Source organism: Lepidochelys kempii, chromosome 2, assembly GCF_965140265.1.
Source record: "Lepidochelys kempii isolate rLepKem1 chromosome 2, rLepKem1.hap2, whole genome shotgun sequence".
NCBI classification, from domain to species: domain Eukaryota; kingdom Metazoa; phylum Chordata; order Testudines; family Cheloniidae; genus Lepidochelys; species Lepidochelys kempii.
This window is the reverse complement of record NC_133257.1, coordinates 122,830,375-122,846,179: the sequence shown is the minus strand read 5'-3', so window position 1 is coordinate 122,846,179 and position 15,805 is coordinate 122,830,375. Positions and strand designations below refer to the sequence as shown.

Below are 15,805 nucleotides of genomic sequence, written 5' to 3'. Positions count from 1 at the left end.
TTCCCAATACCTTTCGCTGAGGCTGAACAGCTGTTTAAAAGAACCCCACAAATATTTATTCTTAGCAGGAAATCTTCATTTTCCTCTACTCATTCCATGCTTAAAAATGGCTCAATCACTTCTGATTAAACTTCCCCGGGGGGGGGGGGGGAGCAGGGAAAGGGATAGAGGAGAGGACTGCTCCCTGAGATTCACCCCAAATTTCATTCAAGACCATTATTAGTAACTGAAATTCACTTTTGTAATGGAAATGTTCAAGCAACTGTATTTGAAGATACACTACAATCGAGGTATAGGGATGTTTTGTTCATAAAAGGGAGCAAACCTAGAAAAAAAACCATACATTTTGTACACTCCTGCAATCCTAAGAATGTCTCTAATCTATTATTTAATACTCAACCATACCATAGAATGAAAAAGTTATCTTAATGTATGTGCTTGGATTGAAAATATATGTTAAAATCTGATGTTATTTTAAGTATGATTAAAAGTTATGTCTTTAAATTCTTCCAAAATATAAATTCTAAGGAAAAACTCCACTCTCATAAGCATGCACAGCTCTCATTCATATCTGAGGGCAAGATTTGGGATACCATTCTCACAGTATATTTGAAAGAGAGACTGCATCTCTGTGCATTAGTGCTTGTCTGTTATCCCATAAATACTTATCAAATACTTATCACTGAAATACTTATCAAAGTGAAAAATAAAATAATTTTTATTCAGGTAAAATATAAAAAATTTAAAATGCACTTACTGAAAAGGTACAAATAGAAATGATAATGTAGTTTCCTTCTTCTGAGTCATCTTAATCTGCAAACAAATTATGAAAGCAATGAACATAAAAGCCGTAACTAGAAATTAATGTTTAGGTTGATATATGAAAGGTTCTTAATGCTGTAAAAAAGCAACAACGGTCAAATTTTTACCACAATGGATGGGGTTTTGGGTTTTCTACTCTTGTAAATAGTTAAGAGTTCCTTACAACTCCTTGCACAGTGCTGAAAGAGTACCCCTAAAGATTCAATTGAAAAGCAAATGTGAGCCACCTACCAGAAATTCTCACAGTAGGACTTCCACAATGTACAAGGTGAGAAAAAATAATCAGTGTTTACTGGGTGGCTCCACTTTGAGCAGAGTCAAAGCTAAACACAATCAAGGAATAAAATCAATGATTTGATCATACCAAAGCACCGGTGTTGACTCCAACAGACAAGAACTAATGCACCGCTGTAAAGATGTGAAATGATGCTATTGGACTTCTCAAACTGGATGTGCACAAAAATGGAAGGCTCGGATGCAATCGTAGTCATTCAGCCTGGAAGACCTTGAAAATATCTTTCAGGTTTCCTGCACCAGTTTGACCTGGGGCCTAATGGATGCATACAAGATGCAAGGGAATTTCTAGTATACTGCTCCCAGGATCTGACAGCTTCAAGCAACAATCTCCAACATATCTCACATCCATTCAAGACAAAATCTTCCCCAGGAAATACAAGTAGTGGTCAGGTCTGTCCATCACAGGAAACTTACGGTCAATGGACCCACTTGGCATCTCTTTAAGCTGCTGAGCTACTTCCCATTATTTTTGAATTATCTTATTTTTCCTTCAAACACACACAATCTATGCCCCTAAAAGACTTCAAAAATAAGCTAGCAAGCAGGAAATTTATCACTAGAAAAAGACAGGATAAGAGTTACTCAAAGCCAAGAACCAGGAACAACTTTGGGGGGGTAGATAAGAACACCCTATTAACTAAAGAGGCGAATGTACCTGCAAAAAAGTTGACAAACACCATAAATACTATAGAAATAATGGTGTTGTGGAAAAAAAGAAAAAGACTGGTTGAAACACTTACTGGTCATTATGCTTCATGAGCAGACAGGTACTTATTACCTTCTGATTAAGTTGTTTATTGGCCCTGAACTTTGAGCTTGGAATGTTCCAACCCCAGTTGCATAGAAAACAGATTCCCCACTCATGATCGATAGCAACCTCCTTATCTTTTCAGATATCACAATTAAATTTAGGGTCAATTTCTGCCCTCACATAAGTAAGCACTGCTCTCATTAACTTCAACTTGAGCTGCATACACACACCCAAGGTCCAGCTGGACTCTTAGAAATTAAATTCTCTACACCAGTATAATGCACAATAATCATTACTGAACTTCATTTATGCTCAGGACAATAAAAAGAATAAATTATTCAAAAAAGTTAAAGTTTTTCTTAAATTTAAAGAAGAAATTTCCAATCTCACATAGATCTGCTTTTTATCTATTTCATATCATATAGTATGTACATGTGATTTCCCTTTACTCTGACTTCCAATATGCCATCATCAAAATGTTATCTTAGATGTGTATACTATACTGTAGTACCTTTTAAACAGAGTGGCATGAAATATTTTTCATTTCAAATTTTTTCTTGAATGTTAATTTACTTACCTTAAACTGCTCAAGAATCTGAACAGCATTTGTAAACATGCTCTCAGCTTTGAAATGAGCACTATTATTCAAATAGTCCAAAGGCAGAATTCCCTGCAAACATTAAACATGAATTAACACGATTCATATTTGGTCAAATAATCCAAAACTAGACAAAACAAAGTAAAACGAGTTACAATTACTCAAATATCTATTGCTATAAATGACAACAAATACTCTTCTTATAATTATTCCTCTGTATCAGACCTAATCAATATAAGAAGTATAGTATAAGATCTATCTTTCTCAAACCTCACAGAAAAAAAATTCTGAACAGAAGAACATATTTTATATTATGTAGTTTTTATGCAACAAATTAACAAGCCAATAAAGGCTGAAGAATTGAAGCTTAAAAGTAACTAAAGACAAAGGATGATCTTTTGGCAGAGAACTGTGATGCAGAAGATCTCGGGGACAATCCTGCTTCCAATCAAGTCAAAGAAAGCTTTCACCAACTTCCTTGATTTTAGGATTGAGCCTGGTTGGCCACATATTTGAAGTGGAACATCAAGTAAGTCACTTAACCTCTGTGTCTCAATTTCTCCATTTGTAAAATAAGACAGCACTTGCACAGAGATCGTCTTTCAAACATCTCTGAGCACTTTACAAAGATGCATAGATATATCATAGAATATCTGAGTTGGAAGGGACCTCTGGAGGTCATCTAGTCCAACCCCCTGCCCAGAGCAGGACCAATCCCCAACTAAATCATCCCAGCCAGGGCTTTGTCAAGCCTCACCTTAAAAACTTCGAAGGAAGGGGATTCCACCACCTCCCTAGGTAACGCATTCCAGTGTTTCACCACCCTCCTAGAGAAAAAGTTTTCTTAATATCCAACCTAAATCTCTCCCACTGCAACTTGAGACCATTACTCCTTGTCCTGTCATCTGCTATCACTGAGAATAGTCTAGATCCATCCTCTTTGGATCCATCTTTCAGGTAGTTAAAAGCAGCTATCAAATCCCCCCTCATTCTTCTCTTCCGTAGACTAAACAATCCCAGTTCCCTCAGCCTCTCCTCATAAGTCATGTGTTCCAGACCCCTAATCATTTTTGTTGCCCTTCGCTGGACTCTCTCCAATTTTTCCACATCCTTCTTGTAGTGTGGGGCCCAAAACTGGACACAGTACTCCAGATGAGGCCTCACCAATGTCGAATAGAGGGGATCGATCACATCCCTCGATCTGCTGGCAATGCCCCTACTTATACACCCCAAAATGCCATTGGCCTTCTTGGCAACAAAGCCACACTGTTGACTCATATCCAGCTTCTCGTCCACTGTCACCCCTAGGTCCTTCTCTGCAGAACTGCTGCCTAGCCATTCGGTCCCTAGTCTGTAGCGGTGCATTGGGTTCCTCCGTCCTAAGTGCAGACCCTGCACTTATCCTTATTGAACCTCATCAGATTTCTTTTGGCCCAGTCCTCCAATTTGTCTAGGTCCCTCTGTATCCTATCCCTGCCCTCCAGCGTATCTACCACTCCTCCTAGTTTAGTATCATGCGCAAATTTGCTGAGAGTGCAATCCACACCATCCTCCAGATCATTTATGAAGATATTGAACAAAACCGGCCCCAGGACCAACCCTTGGGGCACTCCGCTAGATACCAGCTGCCAACTAGACATATCATTATCTCTATTTTACAATTTGGGAAAGTGACATACAAAAAAGATTCCTCCCCCCCCTTTTTAAGCCCTATGTTCAATGTATATATTTAACAGTAAATATGTTGTGTGTTTTTGCATCTTCATATGAAATCTCTCCAAAAGACAAAAGTCCAACTTTTAACTAGTGAGCAGAACCTTTTGTTACACTAATACGAAGTAAGTATTTTTTGAATTATTACAAGTTCTGGGCCCATTAATATTCTCTCTTTGTTCTTCTCCTTTCTTAATCAATCCATGTACCGTCTACACTATGTTTTCAAAATGTATCTGTTTCCCGCTAAAGGTTCAGATTCTTTCCTGTGCCAAGATCAACTTAGTGCAAGAGAATGGAGCCAGGCTGGAAGGGAACTGTTATTGCTCCCTAAAGGCTTGTCTACACAAGGAAATTCACCAGCATAGCTTATTTTTGTAGAATAAAGTCATTTTTATTCCCACACAGAGTGTTCACCTGGAGGAGGAAGGGGAACATAGCTACTGCGGAATAGTTATTCCAGTATACCTATGCGGTCAATTTCCCCATGTAGAAAGCCCTAATTCTCAGCCTTGTGACTCTCCAGCCCCAGCCACAGCATAAGTTAAAGAATCCCATATGAATGTGCTTTCTAACCTACAACATCAGCTGGCAATGGTCTTCAGAGATGTTCCAGTGACACCCTCTACTTGGGTTTAGAGGAAGAGTGGCATAGGAACTGATTAAGCTAGCTTTACACCAACAAAAAACTCTCCCAGCACTAGGGAGAGTATCAGCTGACCACATATGGAAATGGACCAGAAGACAGAATCTGTCCAAAGTCTCCAGAAAAGTTTTTTTCGTTTTTTTTTAATATACATATTTGCTTTTTTCCCCTCTTAACTTTTGTTATGTACTGTATACGCATATGTGAGGTAAGCAATATAAAAGCAAATTAAAGCTTTAGTTGTTAATTAGGGCTAAATAAAGAAAGTTTGTTCTGTTATATGAGACAGCCACTGACCGACAGCAATAAGGAATACAAATAGATAAATTGAAAGGTTAAAAAAGGAGATCTATCCCAAATAAGAAATCAAATAATCAACTAACCTAATGAAATAAAATATCATCTCAAAATATCTTAGTAAACTAACTAATTAGATTAAAAATAACATTAAACTTCAGGAACTTTTTTTTTTTTTAGTTTCAGCTCTTACAATTAAAAATAAAGAAAAAGAACGATAGCTCATACCCTATTGTTTCTTTACAGAAAATTAACAGAGTATTTGCATGGTTTAAGTAAAAAGGTGGCTATTTAATACTTTCAGAATTACAAGTTACAATGGATCAACTACTTTCATCATTTAAAATATGTTACACATTACAAAATAATATTTAAAAGGCAAATTGTACCTGCTTAGGCCTTAATGCTGCCATTCTTATGCTTAATTTTTCATCCTTGACTAGTCCCCATTAACTATGGCAAAAGTTTGCAAAATTATCTTTTTTTCCCCATCTTCCCCCTCCCCCCCCCAAACATGCAGCCTTTTTTAAAGTAAAACTCATGTTTTTGTATTTCTTACCACAGAATTAAGGGGAAAAGGAACACCAATAAGGGAAGCCATCAGCGGCGCTATATCAGCCTGTGAAAACAAAAATGTTCTCAGTTGAGCATGCTTTAAAATGTTTAAAGTGTTCATAAATTTAGATTAATTTTAAGAATATACCTGTCTTTTGAAATGTGAATAGTATCATATCTGTTAGAATCTATCACAGCATTAAAGCACTCCAGCAAAGTAATATTTTTCAATGTTTAAAATAATGCTCTTGATTCTGAATGGAATTTGAGTTTTCAGATAGAGTTTTAATGTTTTATCAAATTAAACCCATTTGATAATTCAACAGATTTATTAAAATTTCACATTTAAAAAATAAATTCACTTTTAAAAGTGCATTAAAAACCCTACCTTTTTTTTTAAATTCAAAATTCAATATCTTCTTCACTGTGTTTTATTAGAGAATTTTATCTTTTTTTTTTTTCCATTATTTTCATCAAGGTAAGAATTATTTTCTTCATACTTTTTTTAAAGTGGCACACTAAGTATAATATATATAAAAAGCAATTCTTAATCCCTTGTTATTAGAATGTCAGCCATTGACCAACTTTTACTATGTAGACTAGGTTCCGATACCCTTAGTCATGTTGAGTTCCCTCTTATTCCATCATCTGGATCTTAGTCAGAGGTGAAAGTAAGCCGGTGAACCGTATTGGGGCGGCCCAGTTTCCCCAGGGGGCAATTTAAAGGGCCTGGGGCTCCCAGCAGTGGCCCTGGTGCTGGAGCCCTGGGGTAGCGGCTGCGGGTCTCCGGCGGCTATTTAAAGGGATGGGGCTCCCCTGTGTCTATTGCCCTGGCCCTTTAAATAGCCGTCGGAGCCCCACCGCTACTCCAGGGCTCCGGGGGCTATTTAAAGGACCGGGACAGTAGAAGCAGGGGAGCCGCAGGCCCTTTAAATAGCCCCCAGAGCCCTGGGGTAGCGGGGACTCCAGGGGCTATTTAAAGGGCGGGGCTCCAGCTGCCTCTGCCGCCCCGGTCCTTTAAATAGCCGCTGGAGCCCCGCTGCTTCCCCAGGGCTCCAGCGGCTAATTAAAGGACCAGGGCAGTAGAAGCAGGGGAGCTCTGGGCCCTTTAAATAGCCTCTGGAGGCCCAGGCTGCTGCTGCTGCTACCCCGGTGGGGGAGGGAGGGGGGAGGAGGAGGAGCAGAAGGAGGGGGGGCACTTACTTTACAGGGTGGGCTGGGGCTGGCTCTGACCCCCTCAGCCCCACCCCTTCCACCCTAGGCCCCGCGCCTTCAACTAGACTTATTTTCACCCCGATCTTAGTATTTTTATCATTTCTATTTTCCTTAACATAAAAAGACTAGAAATCAATTTCCTTAGCTACACTGTGTAAATCTGGAGTAACTCCACTGAAATAAATGGAGTTACTTCAGATTTACCTACGCACCAGAAGAGAATCTGAATCACTACTTGTAGAAGGCAAAACACTCAAAGTCATATTGTACCATTGATTTTTAAGCAAAACACCTCACTGGAATTTCTAGTAAGGAGTTCTGCTTAAAATGAATACACAGCAAACGATAACATATTATTTGCCACAGACAAAACTAACTTTGTTTCCAAGTCAATTATCAAGTACACATTGAAACTGAGGACTCCTTTCTACACTTATGTGGAAAGAAGATTTCACAATGCTTACAGACCTAAAGACTTGTATTCCTTTTCAAAAGTGCTTGCCATGGCCCTGCTTTCAGTAGTTTCTACTCTAAACCCTCTTTTTTTTGGTTGCTCATAACTTTCTAAAACTTTCACCTTCTAGGCTGAGTTTCCCAACCTTGGCCCCTTTCCTGAAGGTGATTTATTTTAGTTGAAGCAAAGCTGTTGCTGAGTTCCCGAAAAGTTAAACAAATAAATAAATAAAAATAACTCTTCACTGTGGTTTTTTTTCCATTACAACGAATTTCTTGCTATATCATTTATTCGCTATATTGCCAAAACAGCTGGGGACAGAGTAATAAAATTCATCACGAAAACAGACCTCACTGAGAAATGCCTTTCAGTACTCCAGTGAAAAGTGGTTTTGATTGGACCAAGATAGCAGCATTTGAAAATTACATGCAGCACAGGCACTGAAACGTGCAGTTTTTGAAGGCCACACTGCACAGTCAGGCATGGCAAACTTCTTTGTATGGTGCAGATGATCATGGGCTGAGGCAATTACCACATAACACCTTGCTTCAGTCTCTGAGCATCTTTGTAAGGTGGGCAAGGAATGAGCTACAGGCTCAGCTCCAGCAGAACCTGCAAGGTTCACAACGGTTGGGGAGGACTGCCATGCACTTCTTAAGAACCCCTTTCTAAAGCCCTTAGACGTTATGCAAATTCTATATGAGTAGAGGAGAGGGATTCCATATCACAGACCTTTTAAGGTGCATGAGACAGGGCATTCAAGTGCTATGGAATTTACATAAATTATTGCCAATGTTTTTAAAGTTTGCCTGTGTCAGTATAATCACACAGGTCTTGTACTCTTTCGAAAAGAGTATGATGTGATCGTGTCCTTAAAAACTGCATTGTAATACATACAGAGAAAGGGAAAGTTGCACATAATGGTTGCACTAATTGATGCAGATGACAGCTGTGAGTGTCTGAGGGTGAAATTTTTCCCAGACATGTAGTTTCTGAGGGCAGTGGCCTATGTCATTTAAGTGGCAAACTCTGGAAAAATATTATGTTAGCACAATCGCTCATTCTTTCATAAATTCCTTTATAAATCTGGTGTGGGAGATTGCATCAATTCAAAGAGGAAAGTTAATGAGCTTTTGAGTAGGATACATTTAGTACCTGGTTGACATCCAGCCTCTTCCAATTCTCCAGTTTCCATTCTAAAAGCAATAACAGAGCACATGAGCAGCTGATCCAGGCAGATTTTAGAGCAGTGATACTCAGACTGAGGCTCACAAGCGGCTCTTTAATGGGTCTCCTGCAGGTCTTTGCAACACATGATATTAAAACACCGTGTGATTTAATTATTAACCAGTCTAAGTTATTAACCAATCAGGATACTTTTACTATGTTATTAACCAATTGTAGTTGATAAAGTAATAATACTTGGTCAGTCACTTTGCTGTGAGAATAATATAATTAAATATTTCTACTGTCATACTGTTTAAATATGAATATATAGTACTATAGTAAATGAAGCTATCAATTCACACGACTGTGGCTCTTTTGGGTAATGTTGATGGCTAATTTGGCTCCTGAATCACTGACATCGGTGTATCACCATTTTAGAGAAATAATTAATTTGACTCTTAATGAGTTTCCAGTATTTTATGTAAGGATTCTTTCCTCCTAAGAGAGACTTATACTTTGGCTTCAGTGCACAGGTCCAAGGGAGAGAACAGGCAGAAAGAACAAAATGAATTTCTTTCAGCTTAAATTTTCTTTCATCCATAAGGAAAAACCACTGGCTATTCTTGTGATCTTAGTCATCTGGAAGGAAATTCCCCCCTCCTCCTCAAACCTATATATCTGTATAACAGGGACAAAGATGCATAACTTCCTGAGACAACTAAAGGATTCAAAGTGAGATTTGGAAACAGGGTATCTGTATCTCACAGGCAGCTCTGAAAACATAAACCTCTAACCCCCAGAAGCTCCTCCTTAGCTCATGGGCACTGAGGGGTAGATTCAGTATTACAGGAACTCCTCATTTAATGTTATAGTTATGTTCCTGAAAAACACGACTTTAAGCAAAATGATGTTAAGTAAATCCAATTTCCCCATAAGACTTAATGTAAACAAGTGGGTTAGGTTCCAGGGAAATTTTTTTTCACCAGACAAAAGACTATATTATATATATATACACATACACACACACACTATAAGTTTTAAATGAACAATTTAATACTGGTACACAGTGATGCTGATTGTGAAGCTTGGTTGAGGTGGAGGAGTCAGAGGGTGGGATATTTCCCAAGGAATGCCTTACTGCTAAATGATGAACGATAATTGGCTGAGCCCTCAAGGGTTAACTCTCACACTCTACAAGGCAGCAGGAAAGGAGGGAGGGCAGACAGAGACACACACCCTGTGTGTGTTTGAGAGATAGAGATGCGCATTTCCCCTTTAAATATGAAGAGTGGGGTCAGAAGTACACTGCCTTCTTAATTTGATCAGCAAGCTGAGATAGACCACAGCTGCAGCTGATGCCTAAGGCAGCATCTCCCTCCCTCTGTGTGTCCCCCCCTGCTCTATGGAAGACGGGGTAAGCGGGGTGCAGGAGCACAGGGGAGGGGGACATCCTGACATTAGCCCCCCTCTTCTTCCCCCCCCCCCAGCAAGCAGGAGTCTAGGGGAGCAGCTCCCAAGGCAGAGGGCAGGAGCAGCACATGGCAGTGGGGGGAGGGACAGCTGAACTGCCGGCAATTTATAGCCTACTGAACAGCTGCTGTACAGGGAACTTAGGGGAGCGGGCAGCTGATAGGGGGGCTGCCAGTCCACCCTGGTTCCAACCACCCACCAGCTAGCTGCAACGGGCTGCTCTTCCTGCAAGCAGTGGACAAAGCAGGTGGCTGCCAAATGAGTTAGAAGGGAGCATTGGAAAACTTAAATGAGCATGTTCCCTAATTGATCAGCAACGTAACAACGAAACAACGTTAACAGGGATGACTTTAAGTGAGGAGTTCCTGTATTTGTGGCAGACAGCCAGACCAGGCTCAGAAAAATCCTATTGTTTAACAGCTCAAGACATACCAAAATGCTGGTCTGGACAAAGTCAGATTTAATTATTTACTGCTAGCCAATTAAGGTGCTGACTTCATATAAAGGGCTCTTTTTCCACCTGGCCCCAAATAGCCTCCAGTCTATTGTATGTACCTTTTGCTCTTTAGAAACCAACATCAAACTGGAAGGGGGTTGGGGGCCATTTTAAAACTTAAGTTAGTAGTTTATTTTTTCATAACTGCCTCTGTTTCTAATTTTTGAATTAGTCCTCCTAGTGGTGATGTCATGAGCAGAGGAGAATAGGCAGTTTACCCATCTTTTTGCACAAGCCTTCCCACAGTAACAGAAGGAGAAGTAGGGGAAAGTGACAGGGGTTGAAAAGAGCTGCTGACTGCGACTAGCATTTTAAGCACAATGCCACGTATCCAGTCAAAGCAGGTCTCAGACAAGGTCTCAGACAGGGTGCTAAATGGCCAGTGGCAGTGGCAGCCTCTCTTTACTAGGGAGCTGAACTTATGGTAGCAATAGGGGGAAAACCACTTTAAGTTCCCTCAGTATAGATAAAGCCTGAATAGATCAGATAATGTCCTCCATCTGCACATGCATCTTCCACTGACATAAATGGATACCACACAGAGATCAAAGGCAGAATTCTGTCTGCTACATCAGATGAGTTAGACAGAATCAGTTCACCTTCACAATATTTTCTATTTAATAAAGTTTGTAACTAATATGGTTCTTCATAAATGAAAGCGAAAATCAATCAAATTTATTACAATAATCAGAGAAGCGCTGATATAATATAATGAACAGTTCTAGCTCAGTCTGTTATTATTAAAATAAATATTAAAAATCCTAGTCATTCCCCTGTCTGGGCTTCCCGATGTCGCCTATGTACTCTATTTTCTTTAGACTATAAATTGCCTGGGGCAGCTGTATTCTGGGTCTTGTACTGTGCCAAGCTTATTCTGATTGCTTAATTCGAGTGATTAGATTCAGGGGTCTGATTATTGGTGTATGTTTTTGAGTGTATGTTTTTTCTCTGCTCTCAACTCACATACAACAGCTATATAGCTTAACAGTAAGAAACATATTTACAGTTAGTTCCCATGGTAACACATGAAGTTCATTATCAGTATTAGACATGTATTCATAGTGATATATCAAAATAAACTGAATTCATTTCCATGAGAATCTCACCTATATTTCTGTTCCCTGTTCTGTAATAGAACAATTTTGTTTACTCATAATAAGACAACAATAGTGTAGAGGAGACACAAAACTGATGGGTTGACTACTCACGCTGCAGTTCATGGAGGCTGCTCCGTTAGAAACTTTTGAAGCTATGAATGCAGTACTTTCCCAGGAAAATGCTTCCAAAAATACAACACTATTTATCTCTCTCTAATAGCTTTTTATGGCACCCATAATTAGTTAGATCCAAGAGCTGCTGGGACACTGGAGGGTACCTGCAGGACTGCCCATGGTAGGGTTGGACTCACAGGGGCACAAAAGAGAAACACCTTGAGAAAAACACCCTCCATCTAACTGCAGACCGTGCCTTTTTTTATCTTATCTGCCATTTCAAGCGGATAAAGCATGGGCTCTGTATAAGGTGCCCATAGTAATTTTCTTGCTGTTCGATAGGGCTTACTGGTGGACAGTACACAAACACTCTTACCCTGCTCTCCAAATTCCTAGCTGAGGTCTGCTGGGCAGTCAGCCACAAAGGGAATGGAGGGAAAGTAGTGTCAAAATATCAATTAAAAAAAAAAGTGGGGGCAGGAAGTTTGCTAAGGCCCATCCAATCCAAAGGCAAACCCCTCTATAATATCCCGTAGATAAGGCACAGAAACAGTGCAGAAACAGTGAGCCTGAGTTCGCTATATAAGGGGAAACTCTGGTTCCAGAAGCTTCTAGAAGAGCAGCCTCCAGAAGCTGCAATAGGCAAGAATTGGAATAGTAAAATCTGTATGCGAGAACAAAATTCTGCTCCTACTGAACTCAATGCCAAAACTCGAATTGACTTCATTGGGAGCAGGCCCTAAATCTGTGCAACATTCATTTCACCAAGGAATCAGAAAACAACTTTTCAGAAAGAAGAGAATTATACAGGAGTCATTATGATGGCTAAATGGATAATGCTATGCGTTGCACAAAGCAGACACTGATATAGGTTTCAGAGTAGCAGCCGTGTTAGTCTGTATCCACAAAAAGAACAGGAGTACTTGTGGCACCTTAGAGACTAACCAATTTATTTGAGCATAAGCTTTCGTGGGCTACAGCTCACTTCATCAGATGCACAGAATGGAACATATAGTAAGTATATATATATATATATATATATACACACACACACACACACACATATATACACATACACACACACACAGAGAACATGAAAAAGTGGAGTAAGAGGCTAATTAATTAAGATGAGCTATTATCAGCAGGAGAAAAAAACTTTTGTAGTGATAATCAAGATGGCCCATTTAGACCGTTGACAAGAAGGCATGAGGATACTTAACATGGGGAAATAGATTCAGTATGTGTAATGACCCAGCCACTCCCAGTCTCTATTCAAACCCAAGTTAATGGTATCTAGTTTTCATATTACTTCAAGTTCAGCAGTTTCTTGTTGGAGTCTGTTTTTGAAGCTTTTCTGTTGCAAAATTGCCAACTTTAAATATATTACTGAGTAGCCAGAGAGGTTGAAGTGTTCTCCTACTGGTTTTTGAATGTTATGATTCCTGATGTCAGATTTGTGTCCATTTATTCTTTTGCAAAGAGACTGTCCGGTTTGTCCAATGTACATGGAAGAGGGGCATTGCTGGCACATGATGGTATATATCACATTGGTAGATGTGCAGGTGAACGAGTCCCTGATGGCGTGGCTAATGTGATTAGGCCCTATGATGGTGTCACTTGAATAAATAAGTGGACACAGTTGGCATCGGGCTTTGTTGCAAGGATAGGTTCCTGGGTTAGTGTTTTTGTTGTGTGGTGTGTGGTTGCTAGAGAGTATTTGCTTCAGGTTGGGGGGGCTGTCTGTAAGCGAGGACTGGCCTGTCTCCCAAGATCTGAGAGAGTGAGGGATCATTTTTCAGGATAGGTTGTAGATCTTTGATGATGCGCTCAAGAGGTTTTAGTTAGGGGCTGAAGGTGACAGCTAGTGGTGTTCTGTTATTTTCTTCGTTGTGCCTGTCCTGTAGTAGGTTACTTCTGGGTACTCTTCTGGCTCTGTCAAGCTGTTTTTTCACTTCAGCAGGTCAGTATTGTAGTTTTAAGAATGCTTGATGGAGATCTTGTAGGTGTTTGTCTCTGTCTGAGGGATTGGAGCAAATGCGGTTGTATCTTAGAGCTTGGCTGTAGACAATGGACCGTGTGACGTGTCCTGGATGGAAGCTGGAGGCATGTAGGTAAGTATAGCAGTCAGTCAGTTTCTGGTATAGGGTGGTGTTTATGTGACCATCGCTTATTAGCACAGTAGGGTCCAGGAAATGGACCACTTGTGTGGATTGGTGTAGGCTGAGGTTGATGGTGGGATGGAAATTGTTGAAATCATGGTGGAATTCCTCAAGGGCTTCTTTTCCATGGGTCCAGATGATGAAGATGTCAACAATGTAACGCAAGTAGAGTAGGGGCATTAGGGGACGAGAGCTGAGGAAGCGTTGCTCTAAGTCAGCCATAAAAACGTTGGCATACTGTGGGGCCATGCGGGTACCCCTAGCAGTGCCGCTGACTTGAAGGTATATATTGTCCCCAAATGTGAAATAGTTGTGGGTGAGGACAAAGTCACAAAGCTCTTTTTCTCCTGCTGATAATAGCTCATCTTAATTAATTAGCCTCTTACTCCACTTTTTCATGTTTTCTGTATGTGTGTATATATATAGATAGATATATGTATCTTCTTACTGTATGTTCCATTCTGTGCATCCGATGAAGTGGGCTGTAGCCCACGAAAGCTCATGCTCAAATAAATTTGTTAGTCTCTATGGTGCCACAAGTACTCCTGTTCTTTTTACTGATATAGGTGTGCTGTCAAACTGTATTACTCGCTTAGCAAGAATCTGATCAGCCTTTAGGGGAGGCAAAATACAGGTGAAATGACTGATAAGGAGAAGGCTGTCATCTCAGAGCAAGCAGTGTGCCTTCGAGCCATATGAGGAGAACACCAATCACTCCATACCAAATTGGATAGGGTAACTCTCTGTTGCAGCCACTGCCTCAGGTAACATCCACCCTTGATGGGGGTGATGGAACAACGAAAAACTCACTAAACCGCCAAGGAACTGTTTGCATAAACAGAGAATAAAACATTTGCAGGCATTAGAAGCAATTGTGTTGTCTCCTATGGATTCTTGTATATCTGAAAAATCCAAAAGGATTGTAAGCAGTTGCATGACATTAAGCCTGTGCATCGATGTATACGATCTTTAAAAAAAAACAAACACAAAAATATCAAAATGTTCTAAAAAAATACAAGGATTTTAGATTTTCTCATTTTCTTTATGCAACCTTCTTAAACTTTTTTGTTTTTGGAGGGTGGGAAAGAAAACGGGCAAGAGAACTGTTAAATTCACAGAGATCTTCAGGTAAATCTTTCCTTTCACATAACATAACAACTTTATTAAAACCACATCACTGGGTATAATAGCTTAGTGGTGTAGCAGAGATGCTTTGTATGAACTTACAGGAGAGCAGGGTTTCATTTTACACTTTTATTCTTTACTTCGCAGCCTACCAGGAGTTGCTGTGTAATGCTGTCGAAGCAGAACACTGAGTCACAAAGTTCTTATCACTCAACAATGATTATTTATGGCAACTAAGTAAATTAACAAAAACAAGAAGGAGTCCTTGTGGCACCTTAGAGACTAACAAATGTATTTGGGCATAAGCTTTCATGGGCTAAAACCCACTTCATCAGATGCATGGAGTGGAAAATATAGTAGAGAGGTATAAATACACAGCAGATGAAAAGATGGGAGTTGCCGTACCAAGTAGGCGGTCAGTGCTAACGAACCAATTCAATTAAGGTGGAAGTGGACTATTCTCAACAGTTGACAAGCAGGGATGGAAATCACTTTTGTAGTGCTAATGAGGCTTTTGTAGCGCTAATGTAATCAAGGTGGCCCATTTCGAAGAGTTAACAAGAAGGTGTGAGTATCAACAGGGGGAAATTAGTTTTTGTAGTGACCCATCCACTCCCAGTCTTTATTCAGGCCGAATTTGATGGTGTCCAGTTTGCAAATTATTTCCAGTTCTGCAGTTTCTCACTGGAATCTGTTTTTGAAGTTGTTTTTGTTGAAGAATTGCCACTTTTAAGTCTATTATTGAGTGTTCAGGGAGACTGAAGCGATCTCGAGAGGAGATCACCTGCCTTGAACAGTGTGAGTTTCTAGGTGGGTTTCCCATCCCAAT

The 15,805-nt window shown here is 39.9% G+C and overlaps 1 protein-coding gene across 9 annotated transcripts in view; it reads right to left on the bottom strand.

The window, feature by feature from the left end:
* PIGN (phosphatidylinositol glycan anchor biosynthesis class N) overlaps positions 1 to 15,805 on the bottom strand; it is a 169,830-nt gene that overhangs the window by 86,576 nt on the left and 67,449 nt on the right. For all 9 annotated transcript variants that reach the window (XR_012157360.1, XM_073332239.1, XM_073332240.1 and 6 more), the window contains 4 exons: positions 8,504 to 8,544; positions 5,684 to 5,743; positions 2,448 to 2,540; positions 758 to 813 (listed from right to left, as the gene is read on the bottom strand). Coding sequence is in view for 8 of the 9 variants with exons in the window: in XM_073332239.1 (XP_073188340.1) it covers positions 758 to 813; positions 2,448 to 2,540; positions 5,684 to 5,743; positions 8,504 to 8,544 (250 nt within the window). In the remaining variant the exon portion in view is untranslated. The remainder of the gene's footprint in view (positions 1 to 757; positions 814 to 2,447; positions 2,541 to 5,683; positions 5,744 to 8,503; positions 8,545 to 15,805) is intronic.